Source organism: Ursus americanus, chromosome 23 (assembly GCF_024610735.1).
Source record: "Ursus americanus isolate L20-20 chromosome 23, mUrsAme1.1.p, whole genome shotgun sequence".
NCBI classification, from domain to species: Eukaryota; Metazoa; Chordata; class Mammalia; order Carnivora; family Ursidae; genus Ursus; species Ursus americanus.
The window spans coordinates 41926956-41949864 of NC_142149.1; the positions used below are offsets into that span (position 1 = coordinate 41926956).

General features: G+C 40.0%; 1 protein-coding gene across 1 annotated transcript in view; it reads left to right on the plus strand.

Annotated features, from left to right (window-relative positions):
• The window catches only part of EFCAB5 (EF-hand calcium binding domain 5), a 167692-nt gene that overhangs the window by 125804 nt on the left and 18979 nt on the right, over positions 1-22909 (plus strand). The window contains exons 15-18 of the mRNA XM_045773605.2: positions 10799-11088; positions 12607-12776; positions 13270-13498; positions 15921-16073. Coding sequence (XP_045629561.2) covers positions 10799-11088; positions 12607-12776; positions 13270-13498; positions 15921-16073 — 842 coding nt within the window. The remainder of the gene's footprint in view (positions 1-10798; positions 11089-12606; positions 12777-13269; positions 13499-15920; positions 16074-22909) is intronic.

The following is a 22909-nucleotide window of genomic DNA, read 5'->3' on the forward strand; positions in this document are numbered from 1 at the left end:
TGTTTTTCATGTCTTGACTATCATGAATAATTCTGCTATGAATACAGTGGTACAGATATACCTCTTCAAGATAGCGATTTCATTTCTTTCCATTAGATACTCAGAAGTGGCATTGCTCGATAATACGGCAATTCTATTTTTAATGTTTTGAGGAAACTCCATACTGTTTTTCCTAGTGGTTATACCAATTTACATTCCCACCAACAGTGCACAAGTGCTCCCTTTTCTCCACATCCTTGCCAACACTTGTTATCTCTCGTCTTTTTGACACTAGCCATTGTGACAGGTGTGAGATGATATCTCATTGTGGCTTTGGTTTGCATTTCTTTAATTGTTAGTGATGTTGAGCACCTTTTCATGCACCTTTTGGTCATTTGCATGTCTTCGGAAATATGTCTGTTCAGTTTCTTTGCCCATTTTATAATGTCTTATTTTGTTTTTTGCTGTTTAGTTGTGTGAATTCCTTACATAGTTTGGATATTAACCCCTTGTCAGATATGTGATTTGCAAGTATTTTCTCCTAGTCTGTAGGGTTCCTTTTCAGTTTTTGTTTGTCTCTTTTGTTGTGCAGAAACCTTTTTGTTTCAGGTAGTCCCACTTATTTACTTTTGCTTTTGTTGCTTATGTTGTACGGCTATAATTTTAAAAACAGAAAAATAACAAGTTTTGGCAAGGATCTAGAGAAGTTGGAACCCTCATGCCCTGCTGGTGGGAAGTGTAGAAAATGTCAGAGCTATCAGGAGTAGACTATGTTGTAGAGTGCTTTGTCCAAGAACTTAACTCTGCATGGTTAGATTCCTTCTGTGTACCTAGCTACCCTCACTCGTGGGGTTAAGAAAAATTAACAGTCTTCAGGGGCGCCTGGGTGGCACAGCGGTTGGGCGTCTGCCTTCAGCTCAGGGCGTGATCCCGGCGTTATGGGATCGAGCCCCACATCGGGCTCTTCCTCTGTGAGCCTGCTTCTTCCTCTCCCACTCCCCCTGCTTGTGTTCCCTCTCTCGCTGGCTGTCTCTGTCTCTGTCGAATAAATAAATAAAATATTTAAAAAAAAAAAAAGAAAAAAAAAAAGAAAAATTAACAGTCTTCAGTTCTGCCTATTTTCTCTTCTTGTTGTATCTGCCTCTACAAGGTCTGATTCACCTCTCAAGTGGGGCTGGCTTACAAGTTTCTCCTGAATTTAATAATTTAACCACTTAATTCTCAAGACTTTTCTTTCTTTCTTTCTTTCTTTCTTTCTTTCTTTCTTTCTTTCTTTCTTTCTTTCTTCTCTTTCTTTTTTATTACGTTCAGTTAGCCAACATATAGTACATCATTAGTTTCTGATGTAGTGTTTGACAATTCATTAGTTGTGTAGAACACCCAGTGATGACTTTTCTTTACCTATACTACATTTTTCTCTTCTGATCAATACTTCCCAATCAAAAGTCACTAAAATTCTTATTCCAGTATAGTAAGTTTCCTCATTCATTTGATTAGATTCCAGTATAAATTATTTTGCTTTCCACTGGGTTTAAAGATTTATCTGGTGACTTTTACATACTAGATTTTTTTTAATATCTATAATTCTATTTTTACTACATTAGTTGAGTTATTTTCTTAATAGTTGCTCTGAAGTTTATCATACACACCTTAACATATCAGATCTACCACAGATACTAATTTAATTCTAGTGTGATATAGAAAAATTATTACTATAGGTATTTTTCTATTCCCCTCTTTTTTTGTGCTAGTGTTGTTACACATAATAGAATATACATTATATAAATAATATATACTAACTATATATGCATATGTTGGAGATATAAATGCCAATCATTTTAAACAAAAAAATATTATTATTAATTACTATAAAATAGTTCAGGAGGCTAAAAGCAAAAACACAAGAAATAACTAGTATTGGCAAGGATGTGGAGAAAAATAAACCCTCATGTACTACTGGTGGAAATGCAAATTGGTGCATTTTATATATATATATATATATATATATATATATATATATATATATATATATACACACACACATATATATAACAGAGTATTACTCAACCATAAAAAAGAATGAAATCTTGCCATTTGTAACAACATGGATAGACCTAGGGGTATAATGCCAAGATGGAATACATAGACGCCAATATCCCTTATTGTCCTCCTTAGTCAAACAACTGCATTCATTTGCACACATCTACAAAAAAATTTAAAATAAAAGAATTTTATAGATTTCCATCACAATACAATATTGCAGTCATTTCAGTTTGAAGTTCATGCTTTCCTTTATATATTAAATTCATATATTCCTTTAGCAAAGGTAAAACATACTAGATTTCCAATTCATAAAGTATACAGTGCATGATAAGAAAGAATGATCAGGGTTAGTTATGTTCTTCAACCCTTTCAAAATTATTGTATTCATTGATCTTCAAATGTTACCTAAGTTTATCAGTTGTCATGTGTTTTTCATTCACTATGTCTTCTGCAAACTTTACATTACACTACACTACTTATCTTAGACTGCATCCAAAGAATGAAGCATCAAGGGGCACAATGAGGTGGTTTCCACTTATAAGGTGTACAAATTTCATAATACAGAATCATGTCCTATAGAGGAAAGAACACTACACAATGGTCAAGAGAGCTGGGTTCCAATACTGGATCTTTCACTTAATGGTCACATGGCTAGGGGTGCCTGGGTGGCTCAGTCGGTTAAGCATCTGCCTTCGGCTCAGGTCATGATCCCAGGGTCCTCGGATCGAGCCCCACATCAGTCTCCCTGCTCAGTGGGCAGTCTGCCTTTCCCTCTCCCTCTGCCTCCCCCTCTAATAAATAAGTAAAATCTTTTTTAAAAAATGGTCACATGACCAAAGGCAAATTACTGAAACTCGACAGATCCAGGTGTCTTCATTTGTAAAAGGCAGGAGTTAGACATGATGATTTCTAGAATTTAAGAAACCTGAGGATGATATTACAAGGAAGTTCCAATACATATGACTGAAGTACAGCAATAGGGATAGGTAGAAAGCATAAAACTTAATGGATTAAGCCCAGCAAATGAGGAGGCAGAATCTGCTGCCAGAAATAAATTTCGGCAAGCAGGAAGAACAAATTATTCTCTCCAAGGGTAGGCTTACACAAAATGACTCTCTGAACACATATTGGTAGCCACCTGGCCTGAGGAGATGATTGCTGAGCTGATGGCCATATGGAAGCAGAAAGGCAGATTTAGCTTCCTTTAAAAAGGGAGAAAAATCTTTTTTAAAATAGATTTTATTTATTTATTTGACAGAGAGAGAGACAGCCAGCGAGAGAGGGAATACAAGCAGGGGGAGTGGGAGAGGAAGAAGCAGGCTTCCAGTGGAGGAGCCTGATGCGGGGCTCGATCCCAGAACGCTGGGATCATGCCCTGAGCCAAAGGCAGACGCTTAACGACTGAGCCACCCAGGTGCCCCAAAAAAGGAGAAAATTCTAAATTCAAGCATCAGCTAATAACTGATCAGCAAATCTTCAAATAGCTCTTTGTTGTTTTGTTTTGCTCTACCCTTCCTATCTATTTCAGTGTCAAAGATTAAAAATTGGATAAAAATTGGAGAAATAGGATAAAGTCACAGTATGAGAAATTTCTGTAAATGTTTCTGCTGGTATCCTCAAGTTGCAAGTTTTTTATATGGAAGGGCAACTTGAAACTTTTAACCAGTAATTTTCCCTCTTTATTCCTGTCTAATACAGCCTAATCTTCTGAGAAGAACTATCACACATAAAAGCTGTAAAACATATGATCTGTCTATACTGTAGAATTATTGGAATAAATCACTCCTTCCCCATTACTTCCCAAGGAATAGCAATTAACATTTATTTGTTGGATATATATGCCCTTTAATTATCTATTAAATAAGATCTGCTTTAATATATGTTTCCTTTTTTTAAGTAGGCTCCACACCCAGCATGGAGCCCAGCATGGGTCTAGAACTCCCAACCCTGAGATCAAGACCTGAGCTGAAATCAAGAGTTAGATGCTTAACCAACTGAGCCACCCAGGCACCCCCATATAAGTTTCTATTTAAGGAGGACATCTAACTTTCTTAAAGTTATAACATTTTGGTGATGCATTTTGTCACCAAATTCCATACATCTTGAACATTTAAGAACCCTGTTTGAAAAACTCACATTGTGTATTTTTAAAGAAACTGAAAACTGGACAAATGGTGTAAAACAACTTCTGTTTCTTCACTCTGGAACAAGGAATCTCTAAGAAACTCCTCAGCCTTTCCTTAATTGCCATGACTTTGACATTTTTGAAGATTATAGGGCGGTTGTTTTCAGTTTGTCCTCCTTTTAGGTTGGTCTAATGTTTCCTTATGATTAAATTCAGATTATTCACCTTCAGCAGAACTACCATGTAAGTGACACTGTGTTTTGTCATTGAATCTTAGCAGAAGTCCCATGATAATACCATGATATCTGTGGAGGCTTCTCAAAAAATTAAAAACAGAACTACAATTTGCAACAACATGGGTGGAGCTAGAGAGTATTCTGCTAAGTGAAATAGGCCAGTCAGAGAAAGACAAATACCATAAAACTTCACTCATATGTGGAATTTAAGAAGCGAAAGAAAGTTTGGGGGGGGCGGGGAGACAAACCAAAAAACAGATTCTTGACTCTAGAGAACAAACTGATGGTTAGCAGAGGGGAGGTGGGTGAGGGGATGGGTGAAATAGGTGAAGGGGATTAAAGAGTACGCTTATCTTAATGAGCACTGAGTAATACATGGAATTGTTGAATCACTATACTGTACATCTGAAACTAATATAACACTATGTTAACTACACTGGAATTTTTAAAAAGTGATATTTGTCAGTCCCTTCCATTTAAAAATTACTCTTTTTCCCTTTGTAATAAGTTTTTTTGTGATTGTACTTTGAAACCATAGAAACATTCCCTTTTTTTTTTTAAGATTTTATTTTTAAGTAATCCCTACACCATATGTGGGGCTCAAACTCACAACCCCAAGATCAAGTCGAATGCTCTACCAACTGAGCCAGCCAGGCCCCCCAGAATCACTCCCTTCCTTGTCAAACTTTTTGTTCATTTATTATAACAATATGTATTCATGGTTTCCTATCTTATTCAATGGGTTGTGATCCAACACTAGCACTATTTATTTTAATGTTCCTATTGTCCCAGATTTGACCAATTGGGAGTCTTTTCAGTCTGGCCATGTCCTCCTCTTCCCTCCAACATTCTTTTTTTTTTTAAAGATTTTATTTATTTATTTGACAGAGAGATAGAGAGAGCCAGAGAGCACAAGCGGGGGCAATGGCATAAGGAGAGGGAGAAGCAGGCTCCCCACTGAGCAGGGAGCCCAGTTTGGCACTTGATTCCAGGACCTTGGGTCATGACCTGAGCCAAGTGCAGACGCGCTTAACTGACTGAGCCACCCAGGTGCCCCTCCCTCCAATATTCTATTATGAAAAATTTCAGGGGCTCCTGGATGGTTCAGTTGTTTAAGCCTCTGACTCTTGTTTTTGGCTCAAGTCATGACCTCGTGGTCGTAAAATCAAGCCCCATGCCCAAGCTGCACAGAGTCTGCTTGAGATTCTCTCCCTCTCCCTCTGCCCCTCCCCTCGCTCATGTGCTCATTCTCTCTCTCTCTCTCTCAAAAATCTTTTTAAAAATTTTCAAGCATACAGCAAAGCTGAAAGTATTTTACAGTGATCACCTATATACCCACCACCTAGATTCAACCATTAACATTTTACTACACTTTTAAAAATTATCTATTAATTCATCTTTTTATCCCTCTATCCTTCCATTTCTCTTGTTTCTGATAAATTTCAAAATAAATTGCAGACATCAATACACTCCTCCCTAAACACTTCAGCATGTATATCTTTAATTAGAGTTTGATATACTTAACAGGTTTTTTTTCCTTTGAGTTAAATTACACACAACAAAGCACACAATTTTTAAGTGTGCATTCACTGAGTTTTGGCAAAGCATAACTTGTGCATCCAAGACCTCTATTTAAGATATAGAACACAAAGTTCCCTCATGCCCCTTTCTTATGCAATCCCCATCACCAAGTCCCCAGGACAACCACTCTTCTGGTTGTTTTCCACTATAGATATGTTTTATCCCTTCTAATCCATATTTATGGAATCATTTGTATGTAACCTTTTGCATAAGGCTTCTTTCACTCAGCATATTTTTTCTTGAGATTCTTACATGTTGTTACATATACCAACAATTTGCTTCTTTTTCTTCTGAGTAGTATTCCATTATATGAATGTTCTACAGTTTGTTAGTTCATTCTTCAACTGATAGACACTTAGACTGTTGCCAGTTCTTGGCTATTATGAATAAAGATGCTATAAACAATCTTGTACAAATCTTTTATGTGGATCTATGTTTTTATTTCTCTTTAATAAATACCTAGGAGTAGGATTTCTGGGCTATAGGGTAGGTGTATCTTTAGTTATATAAGAAACTGCCAGAATGTCTCCTGTGTCCTTTTAACATGTATCTATCATTCTTTGAGCACCTTCTTGCTTTGCACAATGAGATCTTCTAGATTTGTCTTATAGTTTCTCTGCTCCCACCTGGAATCAACTAAGGAACCCTGGTTTCTTTTAGTGGAGAATGGTATTTAGAGGCCAAGATCTTGGTTCTACACATGCTTATTGCTCCTGGGTCACTACTCCCACGTTTCTCTTGGGGAATGTGTGTGTGTGTGTGTGTGTGTGTGTGTGTGTGTGTGTGTAAACATTTACATTGGTACATATCTCTGTAAATATCCATTAATAGTAAAAACCATAAGTTCACGCCCATACTTCCCAGGCCAAAATAGTAACATGGTTCATTCTAGTTTTCTCCCTTTTTGTAGCTCCCTTCTCTCTTGCTTGTATTATTTATCTATCATCTATCTATCTATCTATCTATCTATCTATCTATCATCATTATCTATCTAATCAACCCCCCTTTATGGAACTAATCTCCCACCACACTGTCTTCTCCCCACACCGATGTCTTTTCCTTCTCACTACACTTAAGTTCCAACACCCTGTATTAATCTTCCTTCCCACAGTTTCCCTCCTTACTCTGCTCAGACTCTGACATCCCACACCAGATTCCCCCCTCCATGTAAATATCCTTCGCACATCCCTTAGATTCTGACATTCTGTGACAAGGCATCTTCTCCTGTAGATGCTCTCCTCAATCTACTCAAGCTTCTGATTCCTTATGCTGAGGTGACTCCTACCTGGAAGCCCTCTTCATTTTGCTTGGGCCTTGATTCCCCATGCCGGGCTGTCTCTCCACATGAATACTCTTCTCACTCTGTTTAGGTTATGACTTCCCATGTCAAGCTGTCCCTCCATTTGGATGTCCTTCTCACTCTGCTCAGGCCTAAATACCCCATGTAGATTTCCTCTTCTTCCTGCTTAGGTTCTAATACCCCAAGCTAAAAACCTCTGCAGGACCATGCTCTTCACTCAGATAGGCTGAAGATTGCCTGTCTTCATGGATAACATCTTCACCTGCTCAGGCTCTGACAACTCATGCCAAGTCACTTCCTGAACAATGCCCTCCGTACCCCACTGGATTCAGATACCCCACTCTGGGCCACTGTAGCTTCCTTTGATCAGGAGCAGGTGCTTACCTTATCCTGCCCCACCAATGGCTTAGCACCAAATTGTCCAAGAAGGGAAAGGAATAAAAGGAGAAGGAGAAGAAGAAGAAGAAGATATGGAAGAGGAAGAACTCACAAGTTACTTTTATTTTAATTCAAGACTATATCAGTTAGGACCCTTTGAGTTCAAGTAATAGAAAATGCAGCCCAGGGTGTTAAACAAATAAAGACTTTATTGGTTCACATGATGGAAAAGTCCAGCGCTATTTCAGGACGCAGCTAGATTTGGGAGTTCAAATAATGGCATTACAACAAGTGTCTGCTTCTTTCTTTTTGTCTTTTTCAGCCTGAGCCTGCTCTTTTCTATGTTTTGACTCCATTTTCATACAGCCTTTCCCTTTGTGGAGACTAGGCCCAGTCTCACATCCTCACAGGTTTATTCAAGTCCAGTGGGAATAAAAAGGAAAATGTCCTCTTCCTAATAATTCAAGCAAAGAGTCTGGCATTCATCTAGACTCAACCAACCACTCTGGCTGAGGGGGTAGAGTGTCCTGACTGCTTTAGGCCCACGATGCATGCTGTACCTCTAGGACCACGAGTGGAATCCCATTCAAACACACAAAGTGAAATGAGAGTGGAATAGTTTCCCCAAAGCAAAATTTGGGATACAAGTAACAGGAGAAAGATGAGTGAACGCTAAAGAGCAACAACTATGAAAGTCCAACTATAAAAATGAGCAGCTTTCACTGGTAAGATGTCTAAATGTACCAGGCAGTATTTGTTAATTGTCAAATAGCTGATATAGAATGGCTACTTGTCTTTCAAGGGAAGGAGAAATTGTGGCAGAAGCCTTTTTCAGGAAGGAGAGATTTTGAAATTTAAATGAGAAGGGCACATACCCTATGACTTATTAGTTTATAATAACTGTCAAAGAAACTTGCACATGTGCACCAGGAGACATGTATAAAAATGTTCACAGCACTGTTCATAAGAGCAAAACCCTGGAGACAACCTGCACGTCCACGGACAGGAGAATAAATCCATGGCAGTATGCTCACAAAATGACGTACTATATGTGGTGAAAATGAATGAGTCACAGCCAAAAGAACAACATGGATGGATATGGTAGCATGATGTGGAATAAAAAAGTAAGTCCCAGAAAACTACATATAGTATGATGTCCTTTTTCTGAAGTTTACAAATAGGCAAAACCAAACCACATATTGTTTAGAAATACACACGCACGCACACACACACACACACACACTAACACTATTGGGAAAATAAAAGGAGGGGGAAGATAAGACATAAGGAACATCTCAGGATATTGATGGGGTTGTGGGGAGGCAGGGGATGGAACAAGTGCAGGCCATGGAGGAAGATGTGTTATGGGTGATGTTCAGGTTTGACAGCACATTTGTAATTGTACAATTAAAAAAATAAAAGCTATGGATGCAGAAGTGTGCAAAGCATGGTCAGGACCATAAGTAGAATGGAGATACTGGAGAAAATAATTTCTATATGATATTATGGCTAGATATTATTGGAAAATGGCCTGGATCTGGATATGGTAGGACTTTTTTCCCTGTCTCTTAATTTTTATTTATTTTTAATTTTTAAATTTCAGTATGGTTGACACACAATGTTACATTAGATTCAGGTGTACAACATAGTGATTCAGCTTCTCTATACTTTATGCTGTGCTCACCTCAAGTGTAGCTGTCATCTGTCCCAGAATATGGTTAAGACTTTTGAACCAGGGAATTGCATAATGCAGGTTGTGTTTATTTTTTTTGTTTTTGTATGTTGATATCTTTTTATTAGATATTGTTTTGAATAATTGGGGCTGTTTATGATTATTTAAGTGCCATGATTAATAAAAGCCATAAATTTGACTTAGTGCCTTTGAGGTTCATTCTGGTTGTGTGATATTTATTTATATATTTATATATATTTAAAATTTTTTAATTTGCATATAGTTGACACACAATGTTACATTAGTTTCAGGAGTACAACATAGTGATTCAACTTCTCTATATGTTATGCTATGCTCACCTCAAGTATAGCTACCATCTGTCCCCATACAACACTATTACAATATCATCGACTATATTCCCTATGCTGTGCCTTTTATTCCTGTGACTTATTCATTCTATAACTAGAAGTCTGTATCTCCCACTCCCCTTCACCCTTTTTTTTTTAAGATTTTATTTGTTTATTTGACAGAGAGAGAGACAGACAGCGAGAGAGAGGGAACACAAGCAGGGGGAGTGGGAGAGGAAGAAGCAGGCTCCCAGCGGAGGAGCCTGATGCAGGGGTCGATCCCAGAACGCCAGGATCATGCCCTGAGCCAAAGGCAGACACTTAACAACTGAGCCACCCAGGCGCCCCCCCCCTTACCCTTTCTGTCCATCCCCCTACCTCCCTTCCCTCTGACAACCATAAGTTTGTTCTCTGTATTTATAGGTCTGATTCTCCTTTTTGTTGCAAGTCGTGTTGTAATTTAATTTTATAAATATGTATTAAGCCTTACTCTTGGTAATCTAATTATGTATAAAATGATGAATACTGGTTTGGGATTATGGAAGTAGGAATGGAGAGGAGTGGCAACAAGATATATTGCCAAAGGCTAACAGGGTAAGATTAAGTGGCCTACCGGATATGGAAGGTAAAAAGTAGGGAGGAGTCAAAGTTGAGTGTGGTAGAGTTAAAAAAACGAAACAGAAGGTGGCCTGGATGGCTCAGTTGTTGAAGCATCCAAGTCTTGATTTTGGTTCAGGTTATGATCTCAGGGTTGTGAGATCAAGCCCCACATCCAGCTGGGCGTGGAGCCTGCTTATAAGTCTCTCTCTCCCTCTCCCTCTGCTCCTCATCCCACTCTCATCTCCCTCCCCCCACTCCGCTCTCTCTCAATCCTTCAAAAAAAATTTTTTTTTAATTAAAAAACATTAAAAAAGAAACAAAACGGAAACAGGGAAGATGACACAGGACATCTTGAGCTCAAGACAGGGAGCTGCTGTAAGATGTTCCGCTGGGCTTTGAGGTGCCTTTGATATGCCTGATTTTCCATGGGGGAGCCCTTGTCGGGGGCTTCAGTCGGCTATAAGAGGGGAATGAAATAGTCCGTCATAGATAAATGAATTTTTGATTAGTTCTTGGTTTTATGCTTATGTTTTTTAGCTAAACTACACATCCAATTTCCAAAGCCACACCCTGGCCAAGAAGTGAGGTTGTCTTTAAAACAGTTTCAGAAATACATAGAATCGGTTGTATCTGAACTCAGGGGCAATGAAGATCATGTTCTGGAAAGTGTTGTGGAGTTTCTGATGACTACTTTAGAAAGGAGCCATATTGAGAATCTGAGGAATTGTGCCAGACGGAAGTGGCTGTACCAAATCCAGCATGCTGCAGAGACAAGTGGGGTATCCCTGGAGCCAGTGTACACTGAGACCTTTAATGCCCTCACCCAGGTATGTTTTTCTAAAGTGATATATATGAGGAAAAATTTCCTGATAGTAGGTGATGGTCAATGGTTGCAAGGGGGGATCACACTAAATTCTCCCGAAAAATCACTGGGTACTACTATAGATGTTTTATTCATTCCCAAACATTACAATGACCCAAAGCCTAGGAAAGATGTAACTGGAATGATTGTAGGTTGGGAAGGTAGAAAATAGAGAGGAAAGGTATGAAAGACAGAATCATGTCTTAGGATTTCTAATTTCATTTGTGCTGAGAGTCAAATAAGCTTAGAGCAGAAAATAGAGTAATATTGAAAAATACCAGTAAGGAGATGTGCAGGCACTTCAAGCCACATTTCCTTTGCATGATGTTTTGGGAGTTGGTTTACAAAGGAACTATTTAAATCATAAACTCATTATAAAGTAGGATCCAACATCACACAATATTTCATCACACTGCCTAGAAACACACTGATACCATTATAGAATCGTGTCACTTAAAACACATGCCTCTGATGGGACCACTGCCCACAGCTTTGCCATCCTCTCCAAGACTCCCAAGCTGGCTGCTCCTCCCAGGCAGAAATAGCACGGCTGTCTTCTATATATGTCACAGATTCCCCGAGTCCAGGGAACCTGGAGTCGCTCATCTCAGTTAAATTGCAACACTTAATTAAAGGACTCATTTACTGAATGGCTGAATTACCCAATGTAGTTTGAAGCGGTGTGACCAGGAACAAAAGACCAATCTAGAAAAAGAGGTATTACTCCAATTTGTTTCAGAGATCCTTGGTAGATTTTTGTTACTCTATAGATCTTTTATGTAGAAAAAGAATGAAAGCAGCAGAAAAAAAACCATGAAAAGCAAACCTAAATATATAGAAAGAGGAGACAAAGATCAAGGAAAGCATCCTTCATGTCCCCAACTTATGGACATGCTCAATATGTGTATTAACACATAGTATTGTTAATAACATCATAATATTTTAGGTACAGAGAATTTTCAGTTATTTTAATTAGAAAGAGTGGTTGCATAAAGTCTGCAATCTGGGGCCCCAAGAAATTTTTTCGTGACATAAATCAAATGTCATTGCCAAACTATGTTAAGAATTCCTTGAGAGCATTTTTTTTCTACATTCACTTCATAGTAGACGGTGAAAATCTACTCAAGAAATATGAGTGAAATGAAGCCATATTCTTGCCCTAGCCCTCTAAAATAAATATTTTTAAGTGAAGCCCAGACTATATGACTATAGTTTAAAGGGATCCAAGTTTTAAACCTCTACATTTGAGTAAGATGAGAGGTTTTTTTTTTTAAGTAAACCAGTTCAGTTGACATAAAGTAAATCAATTCCACTCATTAAAACTCAGATTTGGGAGACAGCTGTGGTGTCAGCCTTTTTCCTGCTGCCCATGAATGGTAATTACTGGGGTCAGATGCTCAAAAAGCCTAATGAAGGGAGACATGATTAAAATAATAGCTCTTTGGCCATTGGCAAATATATGGTTGGAAACATTTTGCCATAGGACGCTGAAGCCCATGGAAATAAGAAGATCAGTGCTCACATTTCCCTCTTAGAAGAAAACCAACTACTGCCTGATAGAGGGGAAGCTCTATTGAGGAATGTAGCTTGTACTTTAGATGACGCTCCATTTGTACTGAACAGAGCGCTCTACAGGGACATGAAGGGAATCAGGTAAGAATTTCTTGAGGAGGTTGGTTTTACCCTTCTAAAAAAAATAATTCCCTTTCTGAAGTAAATTAGTATTGAAATCCTAGTTGGCCACCTGAGAGAGAAATGCCTCAGGTCACCAGTGCTTCTGGAGTGGGAGGTGATGGGTTTCTAGTCTTGAATACTTTCACCTGGTTATTTCTAGAGCTCACTCCTGGGCATTGATTTGCCATGTTGGGACTCTGCTTCACATTATCAGCTCAGTTATTTCTGCCTGCTTTAGAAGTTATGTCTCCGGCATCCTGTCTATATATGTTTACCCTGTTATGATCTAAGCTTGTTTTTTTAAATCTTTTTCTCAAGTCAGACTGTCCAAACTGGCAATTTCATGAGTCCACTTCTCTGACATATAATCCCAATAATTATGAATGGAGAATTTATTTAATTTCCTGCAATTTAGTTTCATCTAAAGCCTTCTCCTGGGCCTTTCTACCATCCTCATATTCCTATTCCTCAGCTTTACAGTAGTGGATGAAGGAAAGCCAATACACGTCCCCCAAGTTCAGCACCACGGGAACATCTTTTTCTGGAATCATTCCCTCAAGAAGAGTGATCAAAATGGGTCATTCCTGGCTCTGCCTCTTCAAGATGTATATATGAGGGTCTTTGGGGTCATGGCTGTTGACACCCTAAGAGATGCCAAAAAAATAAACATCTTTGTACCTCATGAGATCAGATTCTATCAGGTAAGTCATGGAGGAATTCTTCAAGAGCAATGGTAGGATTGCCTCTCCTTCTATATTTTTTAAAAAGCAAAACCTAAAACCAGATGAGAGTAAAGCTATATATATTGATAGTGTCATCCTACCTGTTCCTGTTCATTGTGTATATCTAACAGTCTTTGGAGAGGTTCCCCATTACACGTGGAAGGACTCTCAGCCTCAGTTGCACGTCTATGCCTCAGCCTCTGTGGGGAGATTGTCGATATGTGTCCCATTGCACTAATCATAGGAACAGCATTTTATGCTCTAGAACTGAAATCCAACCATTACACTACTAATTAAGACCCGCAAAGTAGGAATGAACCTTTAGAAGGGACACATTTATGTTTTATTAATAGGAGAAACTAGAAATCTTTTACTCTTCCCACAAATGCATTCCCATGGCTCTTGGTTTCAGCGTTACGATTTTTGAGGATGAAGAAGGAAGGAAAAAGCCTAAATCTGTCTTGAGTATGCATGTTTTCAAATTAGATCACAAAAAAGATAGGCACTTTTAAGATGATGACGGGACCATTTCTACAAGCATTTTAATCTGATTTTATGAACAGAAATTTCAAGGAAGGAAGATTGAAAGCCTTTATGGAGATGATGGCCTGAGATGTCGCAGCAATCAGGAACTTGCTATGCTTTTTACCACGTCTTCCTCTCTAAGCCCTTGGCTCTTTATGTTTATTTACCACGATTTAAAATTTTCTCTTCCTGGGGCCCCTGGGTGGCTCAGTCAGTGGAGCGTCCAACTCTTAGTTTCAGTTCAGGTCATGATCTTGGGGTCACGGCATCAAGCACGGAGTCTGCTTGAGATTCTCTCCTTCTCCCTCTGCCCCTCCCCCCACTTGTGCTTTCTCTTTCTCTCTCAAATAAATAAAATCTTTTAAAATAAATTTAAAAATTCCTCTTCCTATTTATTGGATGTATAATTGAGGAAAGTGGTAGAACCTTTTTCCTCTGGGCATCTTTTTTTTTTTTAAGATTTTATTTATTTATTCGACAGAGATAGAGACAGCCAGCGAGAGAGAGAACACAAGCAGGGGGAGTGGGAGAGGAAGAAACAGGCTCCCAGCGGAGGAGCCTGATGTGGGGCTCGATCCCAGAATGCTGGGATCGCGCCCTGAGCCGAAGGCAGATGCTTAACCACTGTGCCACCCAGGCGCCCCTCCTCTGGGCATCTTTTTAATAATATGCTTCACTCTCATCTGACATAATAATGATGTGAAGATATTAGAAAGAAGATGTAGGAGTATAGAGTTATCAGTAGGTGAATTACGTTAGAGAACATGTCAAAATGAATTTTAAATTGACTCTCTAACAGTGCCTGGGCTCACAGTGCCACTTAGCTCCTGGGACACACTGTTGCTGCTCTCCCAAGTGCAGGGTGGGGGTGTTGTATCCCTTAACAACCAATACAGCGCCTGTGACACAGAGTAAGGAGTCAACTCTTGTGCTTTCCATGTAATACCGAGAAATGTTCAGGAGTGACGCTGATCTCTAGGTCAATGTAGTTGACCATTTATGTTTGGGACTTTATTTCATTTCATGCCAAGAATGAAGAAGTAACATTGTGAAAATAAAGTATTATTTGCCACACACACATACAAAAATTGACTCTAGCCCCTGGCAGTAAAGTCTCCTGGGTTACCCTGTGATACCTTGGGTCCTATTACAAAATTCACATAGATTTGAAGAATTTGTGGTTCCTAGAGTCTCTCTTTTTTAAAAATTATTATAAGTCAAGCAAAGGAAGACAATTATCATATGGTTTCACTCATATGTGGAACATAAGGAATCGCGTGGAGGACCACAGGGGATGGGAGGGAAAACTGAATGAGGAGAAATCCTGGAGTCTCTTAACAAGACAACAGATGGGTTCTAAGGACTTCCTATCCCTTCTCTGTGGAACAGGCTCTCTTTATGTCTATGAGAAGACTGTGTAATCTAGCATGTTGCAGGCCATGGAACAGAGCACAGCCTGTACCACCGATCTGATGACAGAAGCCATGTAAATATCCAGACATTCATATTGCATCATATCAGGGCAGCTCCTACCCATCTGCCCAAGGCTGGCATTCGTTCCTGGCTTTTAAATATTTTCCTCATTTCGAACTTTATCTTATTCTTCTGACTCTGTTCTCTGACAGTACATATCACAGATTTCCCTGGATGATTATCAGGAAACATAATAAGCTATGTGGATCTTATAGTAGATCTCTCCTTACACCTTTGATTTCTTGAGATCTTTTTTGCATAGTAGACTCTGGAACACTGCCTTTGGAGAACTAATGAGTAATTTGTCAGAAGTAGAGTATCATTAATTTTATAAGGTAATCCAACGATGGATTATTTTGTTATTTTAAAAAGAAAAGACAATGAAAATGTTCTGTCTCTACAGGGTGTCGCCAATGTCTTTAGCACTGCCTATCACTACGTGCACAGCAGGGAGCACATCCTGCATGTCGTGATCACGGGCATTGGCTGGCTCTGTGACATCACATCTGACATTACCACCATCACCACGTACTTCATTGAGCCTGGCCCAACACAGGTAGGCAAGGTTGGGCAGTGTTAGACCTCTAACAGAGTTTCTAGATATTATTGTCTTGCTAATGTTTTTTAAAGATTTTATTTATTTATTCGTAAGAGAGAGATTGGGAGAGCATAGAGGGAGAGTGGGAGGGAGGTAGATTATCCCCACTGAGGAGGGAGCCTGATGTGGGGCTCCATCTCAGGACCTGGAGATTATGACCTGAGCCAAAGGCAGATGCTTAACTGACTGGGCCACCCAGACACCCCTGTCTTGCTAATATTTTAAAACCATATTTAGTTAGCTATTAGGCCAACTGGAGACATATTTCCCATAATTCCAATTCAAGAGCATTGGTTGTGAGTGGCAAAAGTCCATCTCAAACTGCCTTAGGCAAAAAAGGGAATTGATTGACTCATGTGAACAAAATGAAGGAAGGAGAGGAGTCAGGCTGGCTTCCAGGACGACCAGAACCAGGAATTAAATACCATCAGGCTCTCTCGTGTTCTTTCTCTCTGCAGCCCTCATGTCTGCCTCCCTCTACACTTTGGCTTGGTCCTTCCAGCTTAAGATAGGCTTTCTCGCCAGGGCAAGCCAGATGCTTAGTAACTAAAAAAGAATCTTTCCTTCTTGTTTCAATTTGGAAAACCCAAGAGGGCTCTTTTTAGTCTATCCTGAGATATGCCCCCCAGCTGGGGGCGGGGGTGGAGGAGTTTACAGTAACTGGCAGCCCCCACCAGAATCATATGGGTGAAGTGGGGAGGGATGAGGCATTGCTGTTTGGAGGGACATAATTACATCACACCAGTTAAAAAAGGCCTATCTATAATGTAATGAGTTTTCACCAAATGTTTATTTTGCTTCTTTACACTTTTTTTCCCCAAGGTTTTATTTCAATTCCAGCTAGTTAACATACAGTGCAATATTAGTTTCAGGTGTAGAATTTAGTGACTTATCACTTATATATAAAACACCTGCTGCTCATCACAACATGTGACCTCCTTACTACCCATCACCTGTTTAACCATTCTGCATGCTCCCCCACCCCCCATTGGCCCACCTCCCCTCCAGTAACCATCAGTTTGTTCTCTATAGTTAAGAGTCTATTTCTTGGTTTGCCTCTCCTTTTTTCACACTTAATTTTATTTATTTTTTCAGATTTATTTATTTATTTAAGAGAGAGAGCAGGGGGAGGGACAAAGGGAAAGAGAGCACCCTGTAGCAGACTCCCTGCTGAGTGCAGAGCCCGATGTGGGGCTCGATCCCAGGACCCTGAGATCATGACTGAGCCAAAATCAAGAGTCCACTGCTCAACTGACTGAGCCACCCAGGCACCCCTACACTTAATTTTAATGTTAGGATTTTGCATGTGGTGAGAATGGATGGAAAGGTGTCTTCCTTTTAAGCAGGCAAAACAATCCTGCGTGGTGCCTGACCAGGTGGTGATTGTACCTTGGTTGTCTCTCAGTCCCTTGGCGGGCCCCCCATACGTGCCTCTCCCCTTCTCTCCAGGATTCTTTCTTTTCTCAGTGGCTGGACCAAGCTGATGAGGCCTTGGCCAAACAGCAGAATCACAGAGTTCTCCGGTGGAATGAACGGAGTGCAGAGGTGGAGAACTCCTAGTCGTGGATGCTGCTCCTGGGGGTGGGGTAGGAAAGGGGCCCTCCAAATGCCCCCAGTGCATGAGGGTGGGGGCTGAGGACCATTCAGTGTAGGGGGGAGACCACCAGGTCTGATAGGCCACAGTTGTACTATGGGATCTGGGGAGGATTTGATTTGGCCAGTGTCCACACTTATGAAGACCCCTGTCAGGGCCTGAAGGGAAATGATAGCTAGGGCACCACAAAGAAAGTTAAAATCACCCGCAGCAGTCAAAAAAAAGCATGGCTTCCGGGGCATGTAGTTTTCACAGTCACAATGCTGTGGACAAGGTCACTAAGGTCACTATTCTTCTGACTCACTTTCTGGAGGTGAAGAAGATCATCCCCAAAGTGGGGAGGAGGAGGACCACTCAGCAGCCCAGGGTCTGGGGAGGGTCACAACTGACCAGAACAGCCTGTCCAAGGCTGTGGACAGGAGTTTATCCTAAATGGAAGCTAGGTGAGGTTTTGGTGTTAAAAATGGCCGAGGGTGGCTGTAGGGATACCTTTTTCCAAGTACTTAACCCTGGTAACTTCTTAAGCCTCCCTCTTCCTCATCTTCAGCTCCTCCAATCTATCCTGTTCCCTTCTTCAGCCTGCTCTTGACCTCAAAAAGTAGACAGTATCAATAGGCTCCTTAGCTTCTGCTTAGGTCTGTCCAATGAGATGCACCAGTAGGAGATTGCAGGGCAGAAGGATAGTGAGGCTGGGGTATTTTGCTGCTGGCAGTCTCTCTGCCCGGTTGCTGTGGGTTGGCTCTGTTGTTCTACTAAAGGCCACGACACCTTTAGTCAGGCGACCCTCTCCATACCTGTCCTCCCCAGGTTCTGGTACTTGCTTCTTTCCCCTGCCTCTTCAGTCTAAGAGTGTCACTAGGCCTGGGATTCTAACTACTACCCATGCCTTTACAAATAATCCCCTTATTCAACTCTCTTCAAATTACCCAGTTCTGACATGTCATCTGTTTCCTTCTGGGATCCTGACACAAATTAGAAAGTAGATTCTGAAACACCTATCTTACCTCATGCTCATGTTCCTATAAGGTACAGAGCCACGGGGGAAAAAGAATTCTTGTTCTGCTGACCCTCAATGAAGGAGGATAGGAAATTCAGATTATCTTAGGTATAACACTCATGCTATTTATTATCAATAATAAGTATTATTATTTATTTAGTTTATCACCCCAAATCACCTATGCTTTACTATTTCTTTGCAGTACCAAACTTGTTAAATAGGTAACTGTAGTCAACAGAATAACGGCTACCCCCCAAAGATGTCCATATCCTGATTCCTGGAACCTGGGAATGTGTTACTGTAGTGCAAGAGGGACTTTGCAGATGTGATTCGGATGAAAGGCCTTGAGACAGAGTAATTATACTGGATTACCCAGGTGGTACCAATGTAACCACCTTAAAAGCACAGAACCTTGTCTGGCTGTGGTCCCTGAGAGATGGGAGGTTGGAAGAAGAACCAGAGAAATGGCGGGGGGGGGGGCACCTGTTGCTGGTTCTGAGATGCGCAGGGCTATGTACAAAGACTGAGGTTTCTGGGAGCTAAGGGCAGTTCCCAGCTAACAGCCACCGGGGAAACCAAGACCTCAGGCTCTTATTTCGCTGAGGTCTTGAGAGGGACAAGTGGTTAATGTGTGTGCCTGGTTTGTTAATCTGAAGTCCTATCAGTAGGTTTTTGAAAAAGCAAATGCCAGAGATTAGTCAGTGATTGCTGCTTTCTATCTCATCACATTGCTTTTCTAAGACAATACAGACTTCCTGCTTGAATGAGAGGGAAGGGGGAAGAGATCACCAGGAGGAAGAAAAACACAATAGCACAAGTAATGTTTCACCTCTCATCAGGAAAGAAAGCAGTTTTTTTCTACCCCTGTTTCAAAAATACTGTTACTCTGCCCAGAACTTTCCTTCCACTTCACCCTGTGTCACCTTCAGGCTCTACGTGAAACAAACTACAAACATTGCCAAGGAACCTAAGTTCTTTTAATAAAACAAAATCATATCATGATTTTTTGACAAGAATGCCACTTTTTAAAAATAGAATTTCTTCCAAAAATTGCTTATAAATTTAACAAAATTCCAAGAAAAATCCCAAAATGATTTCTTAAATTGGCCAAATGACTTTAATTTTCATCCGGAGGAAGAATAAATGCATGAGCACCGCTGAGAAAGTGAGGGATGAGAGGGAATTACAGTCTAGCAGCCTTGTGGGGAAGAATGGCTACACCGATGCCACGGGATGAAACAGTTAAAGCGAGGTTGCTACATTATGTCAATAAGGTAGAACTTCCTTGCACCAAAATTATAGACAAAATAAGTTGTTTTAAATAAAGTGGGGGGAAATTGCCACATATTTAGCAAAGGGTTTAACACTGTTCTACACAGATCAGTCAGATTAAAAAAAAATCCAAAAGAAAAATAAGCAAAAGACAAGTCTACTAAAAAAAAATTGGGGGGAGGGGGGTGTGCCTGGGTGGCTCTGTTGGTTGAGCAGCTGCCTTCGGCCCAGGTCATGATCTCAGGGTCCTGGGGTCCAGCCCCGTGTTGGGCTCCCTGCTCAGCAGGGAGTCTGCTTCTCCCTCTGCCCCTCCCCCTGCTCCTGAGCATGCTCTCTCTCAAATAAATAAGAAAATCTTAAAAAAAATTTTTTTTGTAATATAGCTTAAAATCAGGCAATGTGATGCCCCCAGCTTTGTTTTTCCTTTTCAACAATTCCTTGGCGATTCAGGGTCTTTTCTGGTTCCACACAAATTTAAGGGCTATTTGTTCCAGCTCTTGAAAAATGTCATTGGTATTTTGATTGGGATGGCATTGAAAGTGTAGATTGCTCTGGGTAGCATAGACATTTTAACTGTTTATTCTTCTGATCCATGAGCATGGAATGTTTTTCCATCTTTTTGTGTCTTCTTCCATGTCTGTCAACAGTGATCTGTAGTTTCTAGAATATAGATCCTTTACCTCTCTGGTTAATTCCGAGATATCGTATGATTTTTGGTGCTATTGTAAATGGAATCTTGTGGAAGGAGCTGAGATGCCCTTCAACAGACAAATGGATAAAGAAGATGTGGTCCATATATATATATATACAATGGAATATTACTCGGCCATCAGAAAGAACGATTACCCAGAGATCAGTAGGAGAAGGAAGGGAAAAATGAAGGGGGGGTAAACAGAAGGGGGAATGAACCACAAGTGTCTATGGACTCTGGGAAACAAACTGAGGGCTTCAGAGGGGAGGGGAGTGGGGGATTGGGATAGGCCGGTGATGGGTATTAAGGAGGGCACGTATTGCATGGAGCACTGGGTGTTATACGCAAACAATGAATCATGGAATATTACATCAAAAACTAATGATGTACTGTATGGTGACTAACATAACATAATAAAAAAAATTTTTTTTAATGCATGCTCAATAAACATGGAAAAAATGTTCCATTCTTATAATGAAATAAATGCAAAGTTAAGTGAAAGTTGCCTGTTACCTACTAAATCGAAAAAGATTTTTTTAGCTATAATTTGAAATGCCTTTTAGACTCCAAGTGGAGATATTAAATAGGCAGTTGAATATATGAACTAGCGTTTCCCCCTGCTTGTGCTCAGCCCCTCTCTCTAACAAATAAATCAACAAAATCTTTTTTAAAAAATGCAAAAACAGGAGACTGGGTTATATAACATCATGAATGCCTTTCATGCCACCAAATTGTACACTTTTGAATGGTTAAAGTGATAATATTATGCTATGTGTATTTTACCATTAAAACCAAAACAAAAACAAAAACCATGAGACTAGATGGAATAACCAAGGGAATGAGTGAAGATAGAAAAAAAAAAGTGTGAGGTCCAAGCCCTGAGGTAATCCAAGTGTTTGGAATCACTGTGGCTCAAAATTACATTGACTTTGACATATTGTATGAAAAACATTTTGTATCCTGACCCCTGACAAACACACACACACACACACACGTATACCTATTTTTACTATGTGATGTTTCTGATATTTTCTCTTCTATTTTATTTCATTCTTTTTTTTAAAAAATGTTTGTCAAAAGAGGAAAAAAGCAAAAGAGGACAAATACAAAATAACTTGTAACACATGAGGTGAGAATGAATAGATGCTAGTATACCCACTTTCCAAAAGTTCATGTTAGGCCACTTCTCCTTTACAAAAGACCCTCATTAGTACCTGGTTTTCCTGACTGAAAGAAATCCAACGAGAATCTTTGCTTTTATGAAAAAGGGCAAAAAGTGAAAATCGCGTTCCGCGTTTGTTTTGCAGTGAGCCCCCAGAGCCGCAAGAGAAGCCCCATCAGGCTCTCCCCAACCCCCAACTGCACTCAGCAACTCGGCATCAAGCCACCACACCTTTGAACTGTGTCTGTGAGCATCTGTGCTTTATCTCAATTTATTTTGCACATCCATTAGCAAGATGTGTTCTAAAGCATCAGAAAAGCCTAAGAGAGGTTATTTTGGGGGTCCAGGAATGCTCAAAAATGTTTCGGTATAAGTTAATAGTAATTGCTTTTTCAGTTTATGCTGTTTCAGCTCATGAAAGTTTTCATAGGAATGCTCTACTTTCAGGTAGCGGGGCAAACCTATATTGGAAAAGTAAGGGGGAAAAAATAACAAGCCAGTAGCAGAAGAAAGAAAATGGGGGATAATACCATTGCAGCTCTTTTCTCTAAACAGTTTCCTAGAAAATTTTGACTAAAGTGGTTATCTCACTACTGAATGATTACTGAGGCACTTGCTGAATTTATAGTTTCTTGATCCGAGTAAAATTAAATGAAAAGCTTATTATGAGGCATATTCTTTATGAACCCCTATTTTCTATATTATGTTTCCAGTCTTACAGAAGTGGCCAAATTGGGGCACCTGGGTGGGGTAGTCGTTAAGCGTCTGCCTTCGGCTCAGGGCGTGATCCCGGCATTCTGGGATCGAGCCCCACATCAGGCTCCTCTGCTATGAGCCTGCTTCTTCCTCTCCCACTCCCCCTGCTGTGTTCCCTCTCTCGCTGGCTGTCTCTGTCAAATAAATAAAATAAAATCTTAAAAAAAAAAAAAAAGTGGCCAAATTGACACAATTTGGGGGAAGAGGTGGAAACAGGAGAAGAATTGTTTGGCTTGGACTAAAGATTTAAACCCAGGAACATAGTCACAGTGAGATTCTAAACCTCTTAGTCTAGTATATATAACACCAAATAACAAACCAT